General features: G+C 33.0%; 3 protein-coding genes across 4 annotated transcripts; 2 read left to right on the plus strand and 1 right to left on the minus strand.

Annotated features, from left to right (window-relative positions):
• Nucleotides 1-7,782: 7,782 nt before the first annotated feature.
• LOC145097212 (Eukaryotic aspartyl protease family protein) lies at nucleotides 7,783-11,031 on the plus strand. 2 transcript variants are annotated; one of them, XM_079034733.1, is made up of 10 exons: nucleotides 7,783-8,384; nucleotides 8,681-8,816; nucleotides 8,901-9,136; nucleotides 9,227-9,451; nucleotides 9,556-9,691; nucleotides 9,795-9,865; nucleotides 10,045-10,144; nucleotides 10,241-10,301; nucleotides 10,463-10,534; nucleotides 10,627-11,031. In XM_079034733.1, exons 1-10 carry the CDS (start codon nucleotides 8,077-8,079, stop codon nucleotides 10,839-10,841), a joined length of 1,560 nt encoding a protein of 519 aa, XP_078890859.1. In that variant the 5' UTR covers nucleotides 7,783-8,076; the 3' UTR covers nucleotides 10,842-11,031. The 2 variants fall into 2 exon arrangements, with proteins under 2 accessions (XP_078890859.1, XP_078890860.1); XM_079034734.1 differs by having other exon boundaries at nucleotides 7,786-8,384; nucleotides 8,904-9,136.
• A 289-nt stretch (nucleotides 11,032-11,320) lies between these two features.
• LOC145097211 (pre-rRNA-processing ESF1-like protein) lies at nucleotides 11,321-16,812 on the minus strand. Its single transcript, XM_079034732.1, has 7 exons — nucleotides 16,128-16,812; nucleotides 15,944-16,021; nucleotides 14,797-15,023; nucleotides 14,389-14,551; nucleotides 13,177-13,305; nucleotides 11,854-12,515; nucleotides 11,321-11,772 (listed from the first exon to the last, which is right to left on the minus strand). Exons 1-7 carry the CDS (start codon nucleotides 16,746-16,748, stop codon nucleotides 11,526-11,528), a joined length of 2,127 nt encoding a protein of 708 aa, XP_078890858.1. The 5' UTR covers nucleotides 16,749-16,812; the 3' UTR covers nucleotides 11,321-11,525.
• A 3,221-nt stretch (nucleotides 16,813-20,033) lies between these two features.
• Nucleotides 20,034-22,636, plus strand: LOC145100659 (peroxidase 64-like). Its single transcript, XM_079037842.1, has 4 exons — nucleotides 20,034-20,373; nucleotides 20,491-20,679; nucleotides 21,312-21,474; nucleotides 22,127-22,636. Exons 1-4 carry the CDS (start codon nucleotides 20,176-20,178, stop codon nucleotides 22,519-22,521), a joined length of 945 nt encoding a protein of 314 aa, XP_078893968.1. The 5' UTR covers nucleotides 20,034-20,175; the 3' UTR covers nucleotides 22,522-22,636.
• The last annotated feature ends 2,444 nt before the right edge of the window (nucleotides 22,637-25,080 follow it).

The raw sequence follows: 25,080 nt of genomic DNA on the forward strand, positions 1-25,080 counted from the left end.
CAAACTTTTGCATATTTTTTTTAGCTCGTCAATGAATGTTTCTTGAGAGAAAAAATTATATGTCAAGAAGTAAGTGAGAATCGTATTGATCTTGAGATTTTCAGGAGTCAACCGAAAATGATCATTTTAGTTATCACTAGCATGCAACCTAAGGTTGAAAACATGTTGTGTTTATTGACACATTCTTATTTCGGTGCACTTCCAGTTGATTTGGCAATGATTATGATTTTTATGTTCTTCATTTAAGTTCAAAAAGCTAATCACGATGGTTAGTGAAAGTACACTGATCAATATGGGTGAGTTGATAACAATATGGAAGCACTTGTGGGCGCCTTAAGCTGGAAAAAAGGTAAGAAATTTAGATTAGCGAAATTCGGTCCATGAAGGAAAACTGAATTTGAATTTGGTTTGTAGTAAACCTTGTTTTATGAATTTATGTTGGAAATGATACATTCACATAGATAAGAACGTATTCACCTTGAAATCTAAGTGACAAATGTTTCACTCTAATTCATGAAAATGATTATGAGGAAACACTTTTGTTGATAGATTTTAAGGATCTGATAAAGATCAATACGGATATTGGTTGTATTAATTGCATTCTCAAATTCACAATATGATTACGCGATCCCTCTTCATATTTTGAATTGTGAGGAATGGAAAAGAATTTTTTAAACTTTTAGGAGATATATTTATCATTTCTTGAAAGGGTTTGAACACATATACTATCTAGATAAAGTGAATAAGCTTAAGAAAGCTATATATAGGTTTGACGAAGCATCGCAAAATAGGAATCCACACTTCCATGAGAAAGTCAAAGGGTATTGATTTCTAGAAGTCCAGTTGATTTCTGAGTACATGTCAAAGCTAGTAGGAGCATAATTGTTATGTTGGTATTGCATGTTGATAATACTATTCATAAAGAACATTGTCTCTAGTTTTCAAGTTGCAAGAGTTGGGAATTGTTTTCCTATAGTGGACTTAAGGGAGAGGGTACTAATATATCATTATGAACCTAAATATTTAGATCTATAGTTTAATATAACTTAGTCAAAATCATAAATAAATAGTGTGTTAAAATGTTTCTACATAGAAGATTCTCTATGAGCGGTTTTCGGGTTTAAGGATGTCGGTCATTTGTAAAACTCACCAAGCCAAAAAGAAAAACTTTGGGAGAACATGGAATAGATTTCATATTCATTGGACATGATGAACATTCCTATGTATATAGGTTCTATGTAACAGAATCTAATGATGAGGTATTAACTAACACCGTTATCGAGTCACGTGATGCAATTTTTGATGATATTCATTTTTCATCGATTCAAAGGCTTAAGTATATAACTTTTGGCACTAATGAAGTGCAAAATGTAGAAAGTTAAGATGGTATTGTTGTACCAGAAACACAAGAGCTTCATATAAGCAAAAGAGGCCAAATTGCAAAAGATTTTGGCTCTAACTTCCAATTGTTTTGGTTAAAGGATCAAGGGATGAGCTTGGTATTCAATACTCTTATTTCTATAGTATTAAGTATGATCCTAAGACATATTAAGAGGCTATGGAGTCTTGATATGTTGTCTTTTGGAAGGAAGCAATTGATGATGAAATGTCATCAATTCTTGAGAACAACACTTGGGTGTTGTCTGATTTGCCTCCAGGATCTAGACCACTTGATTGCAAATGGATATTCAAAAGTAAAAATTAATGTTAATGGGACTATTTATAAGTACAAATATCGGTTGGTCATTCAAGGTTTTAGGCAAAAAAAACTCGATGTTGACTATTTTGATATGTATGATCCGCTTGCATGTATTTCTACTATTAGATTGTTGATTGCCTTGGAAATTATCCACAGCCTGATTATCTATCAAATGGATGTTAAAAAATGCTTTTTAAATGGTGAAATTCATGAATAAGTTCACATGAAACAACCCAAAGGTTACGTTATTCCTGGTAAAGAGCATATGGTATGTAAACTAGTAAAATCTTTATATAGGTTGAAACAAGCACCCAAACAGTGCCATAAAAAATTTGATGAAGTTATTTTATCCTCTGGTTTCAAGTTAAACTAATGTGACAAATGTTTTTATAGTAGATTTAATGATGCTAATGGTGTAGGAGTGATCATTTTCTTATATGTAGATGACATGTTGATCTTTGGTACCAACCAAGATCAAATAGATGAAACAAAGCAATTGTTGTCATCTAAATTCTCAATTAAAGACTTGGTAGAGGATGATGTAATTCTTGGTATAAGTATTAAGAGAGTGGACATGGGCTTATTAATGACTCAAATTCATTATGTTAAGAAAATTCTCAAACGGTTCGATTTTAGTGATTTCTCTCTTGTGAGCACTCCTATGGATTCAAGTGTGAAATTAATGCCTAACACTGGTATTCCTATTTCATAATTAGAATAATCTAATTCTATTGGTAGCCTGATGTATGCAATGACAAGTACCAGACCTGAGATTGGTTTTTCTATAGGAAAGTTGAGCAAGTACACTAGTAATCCTAGTGCTCAACATTGTGAAGTGGTTCATAGAGTGTTTAAATATCTCAAGGGAACCATGGATTATGGATCGAGTTACTTGGGAAGTCTTTCGGTCTTAGAAGGTCATCCAGATGCAATTTGGATAACCAATATGGAGGATCATTCCTCAACTACTGGTTGGGTGTTCTTATTTGTGGGAGGTGTCATTTCTTAGGCTTCCAAGAAGCAATCTTGAATTACATACTCAATAATGGAATTTGAGTTTGTTGCAGTAGCAGTTGCTGGTAAACAAGTAGAGTGGCTAAGGAATTTGGTCTATGAGATTCCTTTGTAGTTAAAGCTAATAACACCCGTCTCTATCCTTTTTTATAATGGAAATGCATTAGCTAAGGCTTACAGCCATGTTTGCCATGGAAAGTCTAGACACTTAGGTGTTAGACATAGTATGATTAAAGAACTAATCATGAATGGCGTGACTTTGGTAGAGTTTTTGAAATCACAACAAAATTTGGTAGATCACTTGATTAAAGGTATGACAAGACTTAGTGCACAAGTTTGTTATTGGGATGGGATTAAAGTCAATTTAATTCTATAATGGTAAGATACCCAATTCCCTTCTAATACGGCATTAGGAGTTAAATTTATTGGATTAGTGTCTAAGCCCGTTACTATATTTGGTAAGTACTTGACCCGGTTGTGCATGGTCCTTTTGGGTTGCCTTCACCATAGCAACTTGACAGGGTAATTTATGGAGAGAGAGAGAAGATATTATGATTTATTAATATATTATAAGAATAATATATTAAAATAGAAATCATATTATTTGATTAATATTGGTCATAAATTAATTAGGAATTAATTTGGTGACTAAAAGAGATTAATTAAATAAAGGGGCATAAACTGTCAAATGTGTGATAGTTGAGTTTTGGGCTAGGAAACCTAATGGACTAAGGGGGAACGAAATTATGATGAAGGATCACCATATTTTCGTCCAAGGCCCTATTCAAGAAGGTTCCATGGGCTGGTTGGTGATTAAGTTGTCCATTAGGGTTTTTGGCAGAAACCCTAGCAGCCTACAGTATAAATAGAGAGCTCCACTTGCAATTTTCGGCTACACTTGAGCTCAAGAGAAACCCTAGAGCCGATTTTAGCATTCCCTCCTCTCTCTCATAATTGCCTTCTTGCTATTTGGTGTTTGTAAGCCATTAGAGGAGTTACACTTGTGACTCTAAGCTCCAAGACAAGAAGAATCAAGAAGGAATCAAGCAATTAACAAAAGGTAATCATCTAGATCTGATTTGTTATGTTATATTTCGAATTCATGCTATTAGATCTTGGGTTTGCAAGTCTTGGATTCATTGCATGTACAATAGAGAAACCTAGATCCAAGCATTAGGGTTTACATGAGCACATAGGATGTTTATTTGTGTCAAAACCCATCAAAATTCAATATGGAAAGCTCACACTTATAGAGTGGAACACATAAAGTATATATCCTTGGTATATATTCAGTTCTGCAGTTAACCAGGTTGAAGTTTAACTTCTTAATAGTTCCTTTGATAAAATGTATGTGCAGATAAATGAAGTAAAGGAATTACCTATGTGATTGTGAAGAGTGGCCACATTTAAATTTGTTGGGGACTTGGCATTCATACAATCATGAGAGGATTAGGACATACGAATTTATAATAGTATCAAGTTGAATTTTGCTAGAAAGTTCAATAAACTAGTATGCATTTTACTTTCAGGGATTAAATTGGGTTTAAGGGTTCAATTATTATAACACCCTGGTTCTCGAGTATTTGAATCGTTTGATACTAAAATGGGAATTCAATCATTTCGACATTTTTATTTATGTACTGGTTTGGTTTGTTTAGATAATTTTATGTTAGTTCATGGGTTACACTAAAATGGGGGAGGATTGTTGGTGATATTAGTGTCACCATGTATTTTGAGTAATTGGAATTTGGAACTTACATATAGGCTAAGGGGCTTATTATTTGTACTTTATATTATATGTTTGATGAAAGCGGAGTGCATACATATATAAGATCATATTATAAGTCATTACGACAGAATGGCGAGGGTCAAGGAGAGCGCTCCCCTTTGCAAGGGACCTAGGGGCAGCGCCCCTAGCGGAGTCCAAAGGACAGAGCCCCTTCTGAGTTTGTTAACAAATCTAGTCAGTTTTGGAAACTATTAAGTAAGCCATTAAATTCAAGATTCTCCTAACTAATTTAGAAGATAAAAACCCTAATCTATCAAAGTATAAAAACGACTCTTTTTTTGAGTCGTTATGAGAACCTTTCTCGGCTCTTCTTCTTCTACAACAAACTCAAAATTCTATAGCGATTTGGATTACGTTCTTATTCCCAGATTTGTGAGTGTCATTTTGGATTATCCTAGACTGGATTTCCTATAACCCGGGCATATGGTGGAAATATCAAATCGGAAAGTGACCTTACATGATCCATTAGGAATCCATTTCTCCACCAGCACACTACTATTCTCCCAATAGACCATAGGGAGTGGGAGATGTTAAGGGAGTTGTTAAGGGATACTAAGAGTGCTACACACCACCTCTTACCAAATGCTAAGCAATTCGCTAAGAAGGATGTGATAGGCTGGTAGCGAGAGGAGAGAGAAAGTGGAAATGAGTGTTGTGATTAGGTGTTGTAATTAATTAATTTTTCTTAATTTTTTCACTAAAATCAAACCTATTAAATTGACATACTACCACTCCCTACTTGGATAAATATGGTAATTATAAATAAAATTGATATTAATAATCAAAAGATATCGTATCAATTTTCTATGCAAAAGGAGTGTGTACTGGCATACTATATTCCTTCTGAAAATGAAACATATGAAAACATATATCACTCCATAGTCTTTATCTAATAATCTCTTTCATATAGTCAAAAAAAGAAAGCAATAAGACTTTTTTCTTCTTCTCCATTCTCATTTCTCTAAGTCATACAAAAGCAAAAGAAGAACTGGTTTACAATGGTGATCCATCATGAGTAGCAACGACGTAATGCCTACATATTTTAGGGTTTTGTTTGAGATGATTAAGTTATTAAGTGGTAAATGAGGTATTTAGATTAGTTTTTGGTTTCTTTATGGAATTAATTAGTTTCCTTAATGGAGTTTTGTTGTTTCAGTTTGTCAAGGGATTAGATCGAGTATTATACTAGTGTCTAGTACTAAGAAGCCAAGAAAGCAGAGGAGTCATGGCCCCTCCTGGCCCCTATTGAGTTTCCCCCCCTGCTTGGTGGTTTTGTTTTAAAATTATCTTAAAATAATAGTTATTTTAAAATTGCTACCGTTGCCGTTTTTAAGTAAAAAGTATTGTTTTTAGCTATCAAAACCCATCAGAATCTTATATCAACAATAAGCAACACCCGCATTTAAGTTAGACTATTCATTACAAAATCATACATACTCTAATTAGAAGAGATGTGTTACATGTACTCATAAACAAATCCAAATGTGTTACAAATTGGGCACTCCCAAGTCTTGCTCTCCTCAATGTTGAAACTCTCGATAACATTTGATTCAACACTACAAGGATATTTTCCACATATAACATAAAACCAGTGTTGCCCCTTTTGAATCATTGTGATGTTCCCGACCAGCACCAACTTGGTTTCCTAAGAATAGAAAAACACTTTAATAATGATAATCATATGTAAATAATATCATATAGTATAATTTCAAGACATCCTTTAAGTCCATAAGAGCAATTTAAAATATCTTTTGGCAAACCATGGTCACAATAGTCCAAGGTGAGATCAAATTTACAACTTCCATACTTACAAACTTCTCCGATTTAACAATCATTGAATGGATCTCAAATGCACTAGAAAATACTATTGCATAAAATAATGATTATAGTTTGATGGTGCAGAATAAGAAGGGTTTCATTTTGGTTTTTAGTTGTAGAAATGGAAACAAACAAAAGATACAGAGAGAGAGAGAGAGAGAGAGAGAATGAAAATGATGGAAAGAGAGACGAGAGAAGAGAGACAAGATGGGAATAAAGAATAGAGAGATTAGTACCTGGCGAGAAGGTTTTCAGATAATGAGCTAATAGGGTGGAGGAGTGTACAACGGGAGTCAGTGGAGGGGAAGCGTGAAAAGCTTATTAGGATTAGGGCGTGTTCGGCAAAATTAGTGGGTAGCTTGTAGCTTGTAACGTTTTGTTAAATGCTACATGAAGTAGCATTTGGATTTGGAGTGTTGTGTTTAAACTAAACGCTAGAAGCTTGTAGTGCCGAACGATACTTTCTGTTCAAAACGGAGCGTTTTGTCTAACACTAAAAGCTAGAAGCTCTCAAACGCTCTGTGTCGAACACACCCTTAGTGTTACAGATTGTCTTCCAAGTTTAGAAACTATTTTTACATTTGTAAAAAAAAGTCAAACAAACACTTGATTGTCTTTAGTTTTCTAAAAAACAAACAGTCTCTTCTTTTCTCTTCTCTTGTTGTAATGTCGGCCTGTCCGCACATATTAAAGGAGTAAATTTATTTTCTAAAAAAACACACTACTTAATTACGCAAACTTTCAGATTTAAACAATTTATAGTTTTACTTGAAATTTATGGCGTCCATAAAAATTTATGTATCAGTTGAAATATGTCCAAGACGTACATCTTGTTACTTGAACTCCACACTTGTAATTTCATCTCAAGTTTCCTTGGTTCCCAACTAATTAAGAATTCATTGTAGAAAGGTGTCAACCGATTAGTGAAAAAGGAGAAACCTGTTTGATATACCCGATTTTGCTTATGTAGCCATATATTTGTCACATGAATGTGACCTCAATAAAATTTGTTAACTAAACTTCTAAAACCTACTAACTAGTTTTATCAAGTCAAATTGTTTTTTTTTTCTTAAAAAATTATTCATATAGTGGCTTTTCTAAAAGCGTTTATAAATATAAATGAGTTTTTCTATAAAAATAAGATAATAAGGAAATTGGTTATTACACAATAATTTTTCAATACATAACAATTTATATTTAAAATATTACACTAAAGAACTATATAAAATATAAATTATTATATATAATTTTTTTATATACAATTTTCTCAAGCCTCAATTTATTACATAACTCATTAATTCAGAAAAAAGAAAAAGTCAATTCCGTGGTTGTAATTTGTAAACACAAATGAGAAAGTCGACATACCGTCATTTTCCTCTTCTCCCGGAAAATGTGGAAAATTATTTAAAAAAAAAAAAAAAAAAAAAAAAAAAAAAAAAAAAAAAAAAACCTGCTTTCTGCTTTCTGCTTTCGTGTTCATATTCATGAGTCATGACACAGACAGACGGCAGAAAAGACTCGCTACTTTTTTTCGCTTATACTCGTAGCAACTCTCTCTTTCTCTCTCCCTAAAACTATATACATACATGATTCATATACACATACAGATACTTACATGTCACCTTTAAAAGATCTATTCTGTTTCTAGTTTTTCATACTTCGGTTAAAAGAGAATTTCCAATTTCCATCTGGGTGTTCTCTTTTTTCCTTTTCGTTTATGCGATTAACTCCCTCGAAATTCTCTTGATTATTTGAAATGGGTTTTGGGTCTAATTTGATTTTGGTATTCGTTGGATTGATTTTTGTGGGTTCAAGATTAATTCATGGTTTTGGGACCTTTGGATTCGATATACATCATAGATACTCTGATCCAGTGAAGGGTATTTTGGATATTGATGATCGTCACCTACCTCAGATGGGTTCAGTCGATTATTACTCAGCTATGGCCCACCGTGACCGTCTCTTCCATCGCCGCCGTCTCGCCGGCGCCGGCGACGCTACCGTCGAATCCTCTCTAGCGTTTGTTGACGGCAATGAAACTTATCAGCTTCCTTCTCTCGGATTGTATGGCTTCTCTTCTGTTTATCTTTACTTATTGACTTCATATTTCCCTTCGATTCTGTTTCCGTTTTCACCATAGATTGAAATTGAATACAATAATTGAATTCTTTCAATGTCGATGACAAATTATCCCTACTTTATTGACTTTAATTTGGGGAATTCCGTCATCGGAGATGTAATCAGATTAAATTCGAATTGGGTATTTGTTAAATTAGCGAACAAAATCCAAGAACAACCAAATTCTTGATTGTTTATACTTCATACACATAATTCTTGAAATCTTGTGGGAAATTTTGCAGCTTGCATTATGCAAACGTATCTGTTGGAACTCCAAGTTTATGGTTTCTTGTCGCACTCGACACAGGAAGCGACTTGTTTTGGATACCTTGTGATTGTCGAAGCTGTGTCAAAGGATTAGTCACAAGATCAGGAAGAGTACGTATTTCATCACCATTTTTATCGTATCAGTAACAATAAAAGTAAAAGTAAACAAAAGGTGATGATTGTGTATTCTCTTAGCAGCTTGATTTCAATATATACAGCCCAAATACGTCTTCAACAAGTACAAGAGTTCCTTGTGATAGTAGTTCGTGTAGATTAAGAAAACAATGTTCAGCAAGACCCGAAATTTGTCCATATCAAGTGAATTATCTTTCAAGTAACACTTCATCAACTGGAATCTTGATAGAAGACACTTTACATTTAACAACAGAAGACACTTCATTGAAAGCCGTTGATGCAAAGATCAAGTTTGGGTACATATCTATGTGCTTACTAGGACTATTCTTTATAATCAAGATGAGCATGAGGAGGGTATTTATGTCTTTTGCTATTTTAATTTGTAGGTGTGGAATGATCCAAACGGGGTCATTTTTAGATGGGGCAGCTCCAAATGGGCTATTTGGGCTTGGAATGGAGAACATGTCGGTTCCTAGTATTTTAGCAAGTAATGGTCTTACTGCTAATTCATTCTCTATGTGTTTTGGTTCTAATGGAGCTGGAAGAATCAATTTTGGAGATACAGGAAGTTTGGATCAAGGAGAAACACCATTGAATCTTGATACACCTCAGTAAGTTAGTTTACTTGTGTATTATTTACAACATTCTACTTTCAAGTTTTTTCTTATTAAGACATTTATTTTAAACCCTAATCCATGAAATTTTTATCCACTAGTCGAACGTATAACATTAGCATGACACAAACAGTTGTGGGAGACAATGTTACAAATGTTGATTTCAACGCGATATTCGACACTGGCACTTCATTCACTTATTTGAATGATCCCGCATACTCGATTATTAGTGAAAGCGTAAGTATCATTACTTTAAATTTCTTTCTATTATAGCATTGTACTTTAAAAAAAAAAAAAAAAAATCCGACTTATTCGAATGATTTGTTTTATGTTTTTGCAGTTTGCTTCACAGACAGAAGAGACTCGGAGTCAACCAAGTGACCTTCCTTTCGAGTATTGCTACGGCATAAGGTCAGTATACAGAAAGAACGACTTAATAGAGAAAGCCAGAAAGCTAGAGAAACGAGGCTTTCCCAATTAAGTCATGCCTAATTACAAATTTGCCATTGTTCATTATTTACTTTCATTTCCCGAAGTTTGTTGTTATTTTCTTAAATATCATTTATCCAGACAACACTTGTTTTGTGCAGTCCGGGGCAACAGACGTTTGAAGCGCCACCGTTGAATCTAACAATGAAAGGAGGAGACCAGTTTTCCATCACCAATCCATTTGTTAATGTTCCTCTTGAAGTAAGACCCAATTTTTTTTTTGAATATATTTTCTTTACTTGTATCTATTTTAACTGGTTTAAAATTTAAACTTATCGGGTTATTGTGGTTATTTAGGATGGTGGATCCGTGCTTTGTTTGGGTATCGTGAAAAGCGAGGACATAAATATCATTGGACGTAAGTAACCTAACCCTCGTGATCCACTTCCATTTATTTTAGTACAGTTGTAAGATTTACAACTGTACTAAACAATCATTCTGAGTGACAAATTCACACAGAATGATCGCTCCTATAGATATAATATAAAGATTACATTGTTTTTTTTTATTATTATTCAGAAAACTTTATGACGGGGTATCGAGTAGTATTCGATCGCGAGAAGAATATTTTGGGTTGGAAACCTTCTAATTGTGAGTAAATCTTAACCAACACTTATCATATGACTGTTTTACTTTTACCCATTATGTTAAATGATTAACCTCATGATGGTTTTTATCTTTAGGTTACAATGCTATAGAATCAAATACATTACCAATAAGTCCACGGGCCTCACCCAAGGGTTCACCGTCTATGTCTGTGGGACCCGAGGCCACGGCTAGGAACGGTTCACCGAGCTCGAGTCAGATGCAGCCAGGAAATGGTGCATATGGGTTGATGACATCATCATATACATATTTCATAGTTATTGTTGCCAATTTTTTCATGGTTTTGTTGTAATTTTTTTTTCCATTTGTAGAGTTACATTGGTATATCATGCTATGATACACGGTATAGAGTATAGAATCATATCACATACATATAGAGATACATTTCCATTCTTATTTAGTTTTGGTGTATATATATAGTTTTGATTGTTGAGATGGATTCTGGTTTACATCTACTAATAAAATATGATGTCTTTCTGCTATGGTTTCCAAGTTCATGCAATTGTAGCATCCTACTTTTATTTATGTACAATGACATCTTACTCTTTTCCATATTACCAACATTGTGCTTTTAGTTTATTTTTTTCATATCCCTTCTCTCCTACTTAAAACACTTTTAGATTTTTCAAAATATAATATTATAATCCACGACCACTAGTATTCAAATCATTTTACTCTAAAATTCTACCCGATATCACATTGTACTTTCAATTTGTTTTTTATCAACGCCTTGAAATAACTAAATGGATTTTTTAAAATATAATGTTGTAATAAGAAGAAACAAAAGTAGAATGCTATAATAAATATTATGTTTCTATCTTTTTTTGCAATTAACCTCTCTAAAAATGAATCCAAAACAAACAAATATGGTAAGGAATACAAAACTTTATAACCATAACATTAAAATTAAAGGATAAAAAAAACAAAATTGAACACCGATCTCACACGAACAATAATCCCATCAAAATTTATGCCTTTATTTCCCTTTCCTCTTGGATTTCTTAGCATCGGAAGAAGGTAACAACGGGAGTTGTTTTGATTTCATTTTAACAGACTTGAGAAGCATTGACATCTCATATTTATCTTTCTTTGAATCAATTTTATCATCCACTTTTGAAGCCTGAATTTGTTCATACGAGTCATTATTATGTTCTCTCTCCTCCTCCCTCTCCATATCCCCCTTATGTTGCTTGTGTGCAACCTGACGCACATAAGCCGCACTCCTGTAACACCAATAGCATAAGGGGCAATTTCGTAAAAAACCATAACTTTTTGAAATATATATTTTTTAAATAAAAATGTACCTTTTGAATTGAGGATCCGTGGGGTCCAAAGCGTAATCGGGTCGGGTAAAAAGAGATGAAAACCGTGGATCGTCATAATCAATGGTGGGTATCTTCTCCTCATCCATACCTTCTTTTTTCCCTTTTTGCCCCTTACTCTTTTTCCGTTTCAAATTATACCCTTTAACATTCCCATCATCATCACCAAGTAGTAATTCAAGTTCTTCTTTACTCGCTTCACCTTCTTTATCCAAATTTTTACCTTTTTTATCATTTTTATTATCTGCATCTCCGGCGAAAAAGTCGCCGGATTCCTCCACGGGTTCCCGGTCGGAATCATAACTGTCATCGGAATCCATGGATTTGCTTTTTCGAGCTTTCTTTTTTTCTTGTTTCTTGCGGAGATGAGCCTCCCAAACGGTTTCGGATTTTCTGTCTTTTTTCTCGAGGATTTTTTTGCTCAGATCTTCTAATCCGGTGTTGAAGGTGACTTCCATTTCCATTCCAGTGTCGTCTTTGTCGGAGTCGGAATCAGAACCGGATTGGAGTAGAGCACGGTATTTGTCTGTTTTTTGTCTCTTTCCGGAGTTTTTATTGTTTTCATCTTCTTCGGATTCGGATTCACTTTCACTTGAAGCAATGAATTCCTTTAATTGTTCTTCATCCTTAACATACTCCGATTCCTTCACAGTATTATGAATCATTAATTACATATCATTTTTAAAAAATGAATAGGGGAAATTACATTTTCGCCCCTGCGGTTAGTTGATTTTTACAGATACCATCTTTTTCGTTCCTGAAAAGTATTTTTCTCATGCTTTTTCGTCCTTGAATGGTTGAACTTAACGGTTGGACTTTGTTAATGTAAAATGACGAATATGCCCTCATCTTTCGTCCCCTTCATCTTTATGTTCCAACAAAACCAAACCAAAAACTATGGGCTCGCCTAATTTCTTTGTTTTGATTCGAGTTATGGCTATGATTTTGAATTTTGTTTTTTTAATGTAAAATGACGAATATGCCCTCATCTCTCAAGAAACCCTGGATTTTGAAATCAAATGTGAAGCTAAAACTTTTAACTTCACATTTGATTTCAAAATCCAGGGTTTCTTGAACATAACATAAAGATGAGGGCTGAGAGATGAAGAACATGAGGGCATATTCGTCATTTTACATGGACGTAACAATTAAGTTAAGCGGCTCATGGACAAAAAAACGTTACTTTTCAGGACAAAAGGTTAAAAATGAAAAAATGGACCATTTCTATAAATACCAAGTAACTACAGGGGAAAAAAATGTAATATACCCAAAAAGAAAAGATAAAATTAAACAAATTTTACACACCTTATCAATATTAATTTTCCTTTTAAGCTTCTTGGTACGTTGGGGTTCATTTTCATCCCAAGTAAGATCAATTTTACTTTGTTGCAATGCTCGAGTTTGAAAATCTACACCTTCATAATTTGCTGGAGCCTGAAACAAAAATATTTGGGAATAAATTGGGAGCATTAAAAGATTATAAAATTTCATTTATTTGTGTATAATATATCATCTAACTTTCATCTCTTTCTATTACAACATTCTACTTTCAGTTTTTTTCTCATCTCCAATTGGAACTTTTTAATGACTTATTACTATTAACTTTTTTTTAATAAGCACTCAATCCCATTTAAGGGATCAATGTACTTTCATGTTTTTATATTTTACGCCTCATCTTCTAATCATACTTCATTTTACCCCTTAAATATATTTTAGCTTTGAATATTTTTTTATTTATTTACTAGTTAATTATTTCTATCAAATATTTAATGACATCTTATTTATGAGATATAAACTTATAACGGTTATATAATATTTTAAACTTTTTTTATAACAATAACATTCATTTTTTTGTATTTTACGTTTATAAAATAAAAACCAGGTGTAATTATTTCTATTTTCGTTTGGTTTTGGCATTCAATGTCTATAAAATATGTTGTGTGTTTAAAAAATGACTTAGGATTTAAATAGAGAAGGATTGTGCTATGAACTGACTTAGGATTTAGAAATCAAACAAACAAGAACCCAAAACTAGTCACTGTATTGATTTAAAAACACTAAACAATATCCAAATGATTACCAAAAAAAGATAGTTTGGCAAATTCAAGAAGCCACTCTCAGGGAATGAAATACCAGATTTCTCACAAAAGATGATGATCCACTCTCCTACCCCACTACCCTCTTATACTATCTGACACAACAAACTACATTAGTAAAAATACCTAATTTACCCCTCCACTAAAAGATGCTCTTTCTACTTGGATGTAACTCCTTTCTTGCTCCTATAGAATAAGTGAGAGTAAATAGAGGTGTAGCAGATTGATTAGTTATAACTAAAATAAATAAATAAATAAAACTATTTGAAAAGGTTAACCATTTGAGAGGTCATTTAACTAGAGGTTAAAGTTAATAAAATGATGAGGTGACAATAATTTTAAGTCATAGTATAAATTTACATAGCTACAATTGAATAAAATTTTCAAAGTACAATGGTGTAATAGGAAGAAATGACAATACCTCGGTTGCAACATCACGTGGAGGATGTTTAAACTCCATAGAGTCTGGAATAAACCTCAAATCCAGCATATTTGATGACCTTTCAAACTCGATTCCATCACAGGTTCTATAAATGTAATCAGCTGTAGCAACTGAATCACATACCACCACTGCAAAATAGTACCTGACAAGAAAAAAAAAACAACAAAAAATAAGTTGAGAAAGTGTTCCTTCTTCAAATATAGCATCCTACTTTCATTTTTTCTACAAATTAGAAGTGAATAATGCTCTATGATTGAGTAGGATTTTATTAATGAAATGCTCTAATAAGAAGAAATTTATTAGAAGAAATGAAAGTATGAGGCTATGCTATTTCTTGCATTTAACCCTTTTATAAAGCTTTTATTTTAATAAACAAGATTCAATTACCTTAATCTACTTAGTTCATAAGCCCTCAACTTGTCATTGTCTATCTCATTGTCATCATCACTGTTGTCACTATCACTTTTCCCATCATCATCAAATAAACCAACTGGGCCCCGCACTGCCTCCTCTTCCATACGCTTGAGTCCAAAATCAGATGGGTATACAGAAACAGACAAAATCTGCCCTGTTTTTGGCAGAAATGAGCTTAACACAACGTACAAGTCAACTGCCTAAAGAAGAAGAAGAAAAAAAAAGTGCAATGTTTAGGGACTGCACAACAGATAAAGAAAGCAAAGGATAGCTTAATCATTAATAGAACAAGTAAGTCCAAAACAGAAATTATCAATAAGATTATCATTCTTTAACTTTAACCTCATGTAGTCATGTGTCCATGTCAAAATTATAAAGTGGAATGATTAATTGTATTCTACTTAAAGATTTTAGCCTTATCATTGTTATGAATTTTGAGATGGCCACAAAATCCTGCATCACCATGTATTCTTGGTCAATAATTGAAGGATAAAGAAGTAACACCCTGCTGCACCCTCAGAAAATCACATTTTCTTCCTAGTAGACCAATAATAAAGAAGCTATATCTTGTACCAAGGCTAAATTTGCATAAAACAAGCTAAAAAAAACATAGCAGTAAGAATATATGATAATAGTAGATTCAATCTTTTAGGAAATACATGCACAAAGTTGACCACATTGAAAGATTATATAGCTATAAAGGAAATGATCGAGACAACTAAACCATGTCTACATATATGAACAGAGAATACAGCTCCAAGAAAAGCCATAATCATTTACATGTTCATGACTTCATGTACTTCAAAAGTGTTCTGAATAGATAGAGTGAAACTATAATCCAAATTGACGTTTAGAAACCAATTATGTATAATTCCACTCTTTTACCAAAAAAGTTTTATCTTTACTCTCATCATTAGTATGTCAGATGTAGGCTAAAACTAATGTAGTTTGTCTTCAAAATTGCAAAGTGGTCCTTTTTTGCCAGAGTAAGTAAACTTTAACAAATAACCAATTACACCAAATAGCTTGTCCCTGTGGCACCCTAGTGCTTCTGTATAAACATTCACCAGTTGTTGATTCCACACAAAGTAAATGCAAAAGAACAAAGAATCTCACTCACCCGAACTTGATTCCAATCCAAATTAACAATTGCGAGCCTGTGAGTTTCTTTGTCAATTTCAGGTACATTCTCCTCCAGCTATCTCCATTTAAGTTTCAAAATTTTCAATAGAAACCACAACAGAAAATTAGTATAATCATTTTTTGGAAAAATGATCGCACAGAATATTATAAATGAAATTCACCTGCAAACCAGTAGTTTCCTCTTCTAGATAAGCTTCATCGTCTTCATCTGTATCCGTTGTAGTATCATCATCCATTAAATCATCTTCACCTTTTTCTTTCTCTTCCTCTTCCTCTTCCTCTTCTTCCGAGGATTCCGTTCCCAATTCCGGCGCTGATTTGAATTTAGACGATGTTTGCTTAACAGCCTTCAAAATTTCGGCGTCATCACTCTCAGATTCCTCCTTCTCTTCGTCGCTTTCCACGTCGTCGTCGTCATCCGATTCCTCAGGTTGTTTTTTCTGTTTCTTTTCTTCAGCATCCATTCGATAATAGTGTTTAAGAGCACTTTGAGATGAATCTCCATCTTGTTTAGCTCTGCCTCGCTTATCTACACGAGCAGAGGAAGTAGAGAAGTTCTTATCAGTGAACATACGACTAAAACGCGAATCAATCGCCACCTTTGTTTTGTGCTTCGGCACATCCTGAAACCTAGGATCCTTCTGCGACAGAGCAAACCTGTCGTCTGTGATTGCTTTGTTGCCGCCGCCGAACACGCGGTTTCCGGCGACTTCTACAGCCTTGTTAGCATCTGGATTTTTCTTTGCCCCATTTTTGTTCTTGCTTTTGCTTTTGGAACCCATTGAAATCGTTCAGTAGACAAAACAGAGATGAGTGGGAGGAGGTTTATGGCCAGCAAAATAAAACATAAACCCTAGATACTAACGGGTCAAGATAATGAGATGAAAACGGGTTACAATTCAAGTCGAGGTGGATTTGGATCGAACCGATTTATTTTGAAAATAAAATAGCCCTAGCAGTCAACGGCGTTTACAAATGGGTTATGAAAAAATCAAAATAAATAAATATTCATTGTTAAAAACGGATTCTATAGGGTCATGAGAAAACAAATATATAAAAAATTATATTATATATGTTTCTACAATTCTAAATAGTAAATACAGTACATGACAAATATGTAAGGAAAAAAATGAAAAAAAAAATAGTGTGTTAGAGCAGAAAATCTTTAAAATATACAAAATAGTTGTAAAAGTATAATTTTTCTAAATATGAATTAGTAAAATAATTTTCTAAATATGAATTAGTAAAAGTATATTTGTAAAAAATGATATAACAAAAAGTTGTAAAATAATACTTTTCTAAAAAAACTAAGTCTAAAAAAACATATAAAAACAAAGTTGAAAATAAAAGTTTAGAAAAAATAATAAAAGAAATTGTACCAAACGTATAAAAATAAAAAAAAAATAATAATCTTTTGGTTAAAATTATTATTAAAAAAAAAAAAGTTGCATGTACCGAACTTGGGTTCGACTGTTATGTATGGGTCACACTCATACCCACTCACAAGGCTACCACATCATCATCTTCTCTCCATAACATCTAAAAGAGATGGTGTTCATTTTATTGAAACGGTGTTAAGAAAGAATAAAAACAGAAAAAGTGAAAAATATAGGAATGAAGAAGGAAAAACAGATGTTAAGGGGTGTTACGTTGGCCATGGAAAGCAGCGAGAAACCAAGGAGGGGCGGTGTTGGTGGCATTATATTGGCGTTGAGGTACCTCCACGTAGGGAAAAACTCCCATTAACTCATACCTTGCAACCTTAGGGATTTCGGACAGGTAAGTGAGTTAGCTGTGACTCGCAAATAAAAATAAGGGGAAAGATGATCGAATGACAATGGAAAAACACCTTAGCCACTAAGCTATTTTCAAATATCATCACAAAAATATCTTTTTGGCATTAGTTAAAATTATTAATATAAATTAAAATTGTTGTTTCTCTATAATATCCTAAAATATCAGTTAAATTTATTAAAATAAATTAAAATTATTGTTTCTCTATAATATCCTAAAAATTTATATTTGACTATATCTATAGATGGCCTTGGCCTAAGCAAGTAAGGTTGGCAATTCTCAACACAATTCGTGACACGACACGAAATAAATGAGTTTGGGTTGAGTATTTCAATCCGCCAACCCGCGAACCCGCCAACCCGTTTATTAAACGGGTCATATATTGGTTTCTCAAAAAATAAACGGGTTCGCCTGCCAAACTGTTTATATTTTTAATAAAAAAATTATTTTATTTTTAAATATATTTTTGTATCAAGTAATAAGTATTAATATTTAATAAGTATTACATAATATATACCTCTGATTCAAAGACCATTTGACTGTTTTGATATTTTGACTCGTGGTGGATGGCCTAAGGTCGTAAGTCGTAACATGTAAGGAAAAGTCTGTAACCATTTTAACCATTTGCTCTAAATAATCAAATCGCGTATGAGCGGATCTCCCTCTTCGACTCTTCTAGACTTCCAGTCTCTCGATCTCTCCCGATCTCCCACAGTATCACTCTCCCCTCTGTTACTCTGTGATCAAAATCAGGTATCAAAATCAAATCGTGTATAGAAATCACAAACGACGTGGACGCCTAAAGGCTGAAGTGGTGAAGCCCTGAACGTGAGTCACCAATATAATCTTTTGGTATGTTCCAAACCTGCCAACTCGTTTAAATAAATGGGTCGGCAGGTCATATATGAGTTTATGTTCCAAACCCACCAACCCGTGATCTGTATATTTAAATGGGTCGTGTTTGGGTTGACATATTTTAACCCGTCAACCCACCAACCCGTAACACGCAAACCCGAACACAACACGATTCTCAGGCCTATAAGCAAGTATGAAAGAGTTTCAGGAGAGCGCAATTAGGCTTTAGGCTTAGCAAATTACATCAATAGACTAAATATTGGACATTTGGGCTCAGTGTAGTGAAATACTAAGAGTCTAACACTATTTTGTTGGGCAAAGATTATTTTAATAGCCCAAAACTTTTATTAAATGGAATTTAAATTAGTGAAAAATAACTTATTAGCTATTTATTTAAAATAAAAAACACATCTTCAAACATTTATTGATAAAATTTTGTATTATTATTATAAGGTTTTGGAAGTGGAAAAAGAAATATAACATTGATATTTATAAATTCATTTAATTTTTTTGTTTTAAATATAACAGTGATATTTACGTTTTTTTTTTTCTAAACTACGATTGGCCTAAAGGAATGTATTAAGATCATGTGGTGGTCTTTGGATTCATGGATTGGATGTAAATATGACTTGATTTTCCATATACTTTTTTTGTTAATCTTAGTGCATGTAAAAAGTTACTTTTTAACAACTTTTTTGCGACATTATAGGAAATTTCTATTACATAATTGATTATTGAACCAATAACGCGTGATTTTATTTACGGTGTCTTTTCAATATAGAAAAAGAAATGCTACATTAATTTTTTTAGTATGGAAAATGATACATGGTAATTTTATTATGTGTTCATCGGTGCAGGTTAATATATGTAAATATAATATTTCAGTTAAAGATGTTAAATGATGATTAAAAAGTCTCAACCGGTTCAAAAAAATCATAAAAAGTCTCAAGTACGAAAGTAAGTTTATCAACTCCAAGAAGTATTGATATCTTAAACGTAAAATATAAAAAACCATTTGAATTTATACAACCACAATTTTACCCATTTTTTCTTTTCTTAATGATAAAAATGTATTTCATGCCTAAAAGTAAGATGCTTTTAAAGAACATCATAAAAGTAAATATAAATAAAAAACTTTTAATAGACTGGAAAGTTCATGCAAAAAGTTTGAAAGCAAAATGCTACAATCAAGAATAGTTTTCCTAGACCTAAAATCTCTATTTACAAATCAATTTACAACTTTGTCGGCATGCCATACAAGGATCATCAAAGTACTAAGTTGGATGATATAAATTCATCTCTGGAAAAATATCATTAAATCCATAGATGTGTTGTCATTTATTCGACAGCCTCTTACAATTGAATCGTCTTTCTTATATTTTTCGTAAAAAAAAATCATGCATTATTATTTTTGTTAATATATAAAAGAAAACTAACGTGTAAACGTAGATCTTGTGTTAGATTTTGTTAAATTAAAATAGTTAAGTGCGTATTTGGATCTACAAATAGCCCATTAATTATAAACACCATGTAACTTGATTGAAAGTAGTGCTTCGATCCATGGCTTCCCTGATTATCTCACTTCTCATTTTCTCATTCTTCTTCTTTCTTGGAACGCCATTAAGCTCTAACTACTACCAGAATACATGTCCAAATGTAGAATCAATCATCAAGAAAGTTGTATCCGATGCCACAAGGAATGACAAAACAGCCCCTGCTGGACTCCTTCGAATGCACTTCCACGACTGTTTCATAAGGGTATGCATAAACTAACAACCATTCCTTATTTAATTTGGAAGCATCATATATACATACTTACATGCATCTTTTAGATGATATATGTTGTGTTTACCGGATTTTCGTGGTGTACTGAAGGGATGTGATGGTTCGGTGCTTTTGAATTCAAAGGGTAAGAACACTGCCGAAAAAGACGGACCCCCGAATGTTTCTCTACATGCATTTTATGTCATTGATAATGCGAAGAAAGCAGTCGAGTCTGTGTGTCCTGGTGTGGTTTCGTGTGCTGATATCTTAGCATTAGCTGCAAGAGATGCAGTTGTGTTGGTAAGCTTAAAAAACTATTTTGTATCTAAGGTCTAATACTGTGTTTGACATTTATTGGACTATGACTGTCTGGACTGGACTGAGACTTTAATGTGACCGAAACCGATGTCAATAGACTCAAAAAGGTGAGAAACATGGGACAGAGTTTAGCATTTGAAGTGTACTCTGTGCAAAAGACATGAATGTCCTCTTGATCCTCATCATTGAAAAAACAATACATATTCAATTAGGCATTGTTTGGAATGTATAAGTTAGCTTATTGCAATTTAGTGTTTAATATCAATAAAAATAGCTTATAAGCTAACTTTTTAAAAATCTATTTGAGTTAATCTCATGGGCTTTTTGGCTTTTTCCACAAGTTTTCCAAATATACCATTACATGTTAGATTTAATTATACATCTAATTAAATATCATTTTGTGTCATAATACATTTTTTCATCTAGTTTATTAGTTAGTTTATATCAAATGTTATTTCTTTCTGTTTTTATCGTTCAGCTATGAACTACCATGTAGCTTATAGGCAAAAACTAGTTTTTCAGCTAAAAAGTATATATTTAGTAAGTCGGTCAAATAGAGCTTTAATGTGCACAAGAGAAAGTGTGTTTCTATGTTTGGAGTTATTGTAATGTAGGCTGGAGGACCATCTTGGGATGTACCTAAAGGAAGAAAAGATGGAAGAATATCTAAGGCTAGTGATACCAGCCAACTACCAGCACCTACCTTTAACATATCTCAACTTCAACAAAGTTTCTCTCAAAGAGGTCTTTCTTTGGAAGATCTAGCAGCACTTTCAGGTATTTTAACTTCAAGGGTTAAATGCATAATTATGCGATGACGTTTCATCATTTTGTTGGTTTATGCAAAGGCTGGCTTTATACGATATATGCAAGGGCATTTCATTAAGGATAAAAGGATGGATGCACTAGCTTTACCGGTTGAAACATGGCTCCAATTGTATAAATTTGGTAGAATAATCAAATATTATGGCATAAATTGGTAGAAATCTCAGACATTGTTGTATAAATTGCTAAAATGGTGTTTAATTCATTTTTTTTTTACTAAAAGCTAAGCTAAACCGAAAAAATGATTTGTAGCAAAAAAAAACCCGTCATATTTCAGTTTTTTTTTTTTTTTATTTCTAGATTATACAAAATCGGTTTTTGATTTTTTAAATTTCAAGTTTTTGGGGTTCGTTTTGCATCTATATATTTAGGATAGCTATTTATGACAAATGTTTAATAAACACTAATATTAAATAAATAAATGAATTAATAATAACATATACCTATCATTTCGGTTTAATAAATAACAAAAACCATACCAATAGTTTTCAAAATAATATGGTTTTTCTGTTTTTCGTCTAAAACCAATTTATTACATAAACTAAGAAAAAATTTAATTGTTAATAAAACAAATGTCAAGTTAACCCTAATTTACATTCCTTAGGTGGACATACACTTGGGTTCTCTCATTGTTCATCATTCAACAACAGAATCCATAACTTCAACTCCACACTTGACATCGATCCTTCGCTCCAACCTTCATTTGCTTCAAGTTTAAGACGATTTTGCACAACCAAAAACAATGTAAATAATGCAGGAGTCGCAATGGATCCTTCATCTACTTCTTTTGATAACACATACTATAAACTGATATTCCAACACAAAGTTCTATTTTCATCGGATAATGCTTTGCTCAGCACCCCTAAGACCAAAAATTTGGTATCCAACTTTGCAAGCTCAAAGGATGTGTTTTTTAAAGCATTTGTAAAGTCTATGATCAAGATGAGTAGCATCAATGGTGGCCAGGAAATTAGGAAGAATTGTAGGTTTGTAAACTAAGTGTTTTCCCTATTTATGATGTATATAAAGTATTATAGGGCTCTTGGATTGTATTTAGAAACATATGTAAACTATATGCAAGTTATAGCAAGTATGCTATGTAATTTAGCCGAAATTCTAAAAGAAAATTGTGTTCGTAAATGCTACCTAAGGGCAACCATAATACATTGAACTTCATAAAGTTCAATAGATTACCACATCATCATTCTACATTCCAAAAAACTTTATCATTTTTTTCATGCAATGTCTTCAACTCTACAAAGTACAACTAGACTTATCATCTTATTCAACTCTACCATGGAACTCTTCATTATGGATGCTCTAAGTTCCACTGCTTTGTTTTGTTGAGGTAACCCATAACCCAATGTTTTTTTAAGAGGTATAATATTAATTATTTACTTTCATTTAATTTATCATTGTGAGATTTTTTGTTGTTTTTTCATTATTATGAAATTTATAATATTTTGTTGACGTAGCATTAATGTGAGTACATGATCCGAGTAATTTATTAAAATAAACTTTGTATAGCCTGTTTACAACACGCTTAATTAATGTAACATCGTGATTTTTCACCCAAAAATTTTCTTTTATTTTAACCAATTATTATCAGAAAATCATTAAGTCTTATAAAAACATCACCAATAGTTAATTTGAAAATCTTAAAAAAAAAATAACCCATCAAAATCCATAGTGGTATAAACCTAAAAACACAAACACTAAAAGCAAGTGTAAATGAAACATCATAAGAAGTCTCAAACTGGTATCATCACTACTAATCAAAGGACTATAACTACCCATAAGAACCCAACCTCACCAGGCCATCAATAATCAAGCTACATGTACCAATGCAAAGCCACAACAACAGGCAAGAAACAAATGGCAGCATCAACACAGTGATTCAATCTCAAACATATAAGCATGGAAATAAAGCATACACATATGTCATGTTATGTCATGCAACACATCAATCTATGCAATATTCATCGATAACTATTAATATACACATTAATACATACATTCTTTCATCATAGTAATTATTAATTTATTTTCTTCGCTATAATTACTATTTACTATTAGTGTCCCTCGCTAAACTAGGGTCTATTGCATCACTAAAACATCCCCAAATAAAGACCCTATTCACTACTAACGTGACCTGGCGACCCACTGCACCAAATTGGGCGCGACTCCCACACATAACACCGTCCCTCGTTCTCTGCCTTCGCTACTCCGACTTTACATGCACAGGCACAATGCGTTGTCATTATAGGGTGGTATCTAGTACCTCCACGAGTACACCTACACCCAAACATGATGTTTGTACATGGATTCCAAGATCACCAACATCACTCCAATCCCAGTATACCCATGTGCACCACGATCATGCCTCGAAATGGTCAAGTAGAAAACCATCTGACACCGTCTTAGCTTAAGCTCTTTTCCTTTAACGATATCCTTCCACCGTGATATCTTGTAAGGGCACGTACCTAAGTTAGGTTACTACCCTTTAACCCTACTATGTGCATTTCCCCTTTTATTTAACTAATTAGATAATTAAATAATTTTTCTTTCACATGGGTAAAACACACACCTCACCAAGTATCATTATGTAATCATGCAAGTGAATTATTATTATAATTAATTCATGGCCTACTACATCTTCCAAACACACATCCAATGTATATCAATACAAATATACTTAACAACATGTGATAGCATATGATGAGATACACCTTTCAATCAAACAACATCTAGCATGCATATCATAGTTTCATTTAAAGGTGACAAAACAGAAAATATAGCATGCGTAACATCATAATATAACCACACAAAAGTCCCCACGTCTAGCATGGACCTAGCCCTCTCAATTTGCACCAAATGTTTAATTTAAGAACGCTAGCATAAAAGGTTTCCTAAATTCAATTGCATTCATAAATAACTTTACATATCTAGGTTATATTGTCACACCCCCAAACCAGAACGGCAGAAACGTCTGGGGGCGGATGACTTCATGTACAGTATCATAACGATTGAATATGAATGAAACATAGCAACCAAACATCATATATTACAATATACCAATATTCATTGTCTTACAAATTGTACTTGTTTATCAGTTACACAAAAAATAACATAAAGCATGGTTGCTCAAAAGGTAGTAAAATAATCCCGATCCAAGGCTCGATGTAACGCCCGTGTTTCTAGGCTAGACATTAATGATGATGTAACATTCTAGGTTAACCTTTGTAAATCGTTGTGAAATAATTAAAAAAATGTATTATTTTGAGTGTTATGTGTTTTATGCTTAATTGTGTAACTTAAATGAATTAAGAACAAGAATAATCATAATAATAAAATATTAGATAAGCCCGATATCTATGAAGGAAGTTGTAGTGGTCGTGGCAAGGTTTCCGAATATATAAAGAATTTCGAAATCCGAGTTATAACGAAGAAATTATGACCTGTCGAAGTTTCGCGACAGAACCAGTACGACACTGCGTGACGTAAATAGTGAATTTACGTAAGAGCGATATTTAGCCTTAGTGATCTAAACAAAATTCG

This window comes from Lactuca serriola, chromosome 4 (genome assembly GCF_051521515.1).
Source record: "Lactuca serriola cultivar US96UC23 chromosome 4, Lser_US96UC23_V15, whole genome shotgun sequence".
NCBI classification, from domain to species: Eukaryota; Viridiplantae; Streptophyta; class Magnoliopsida; order Asterales; family Asteraceae; genus Lactuca; species Lactuca serriola.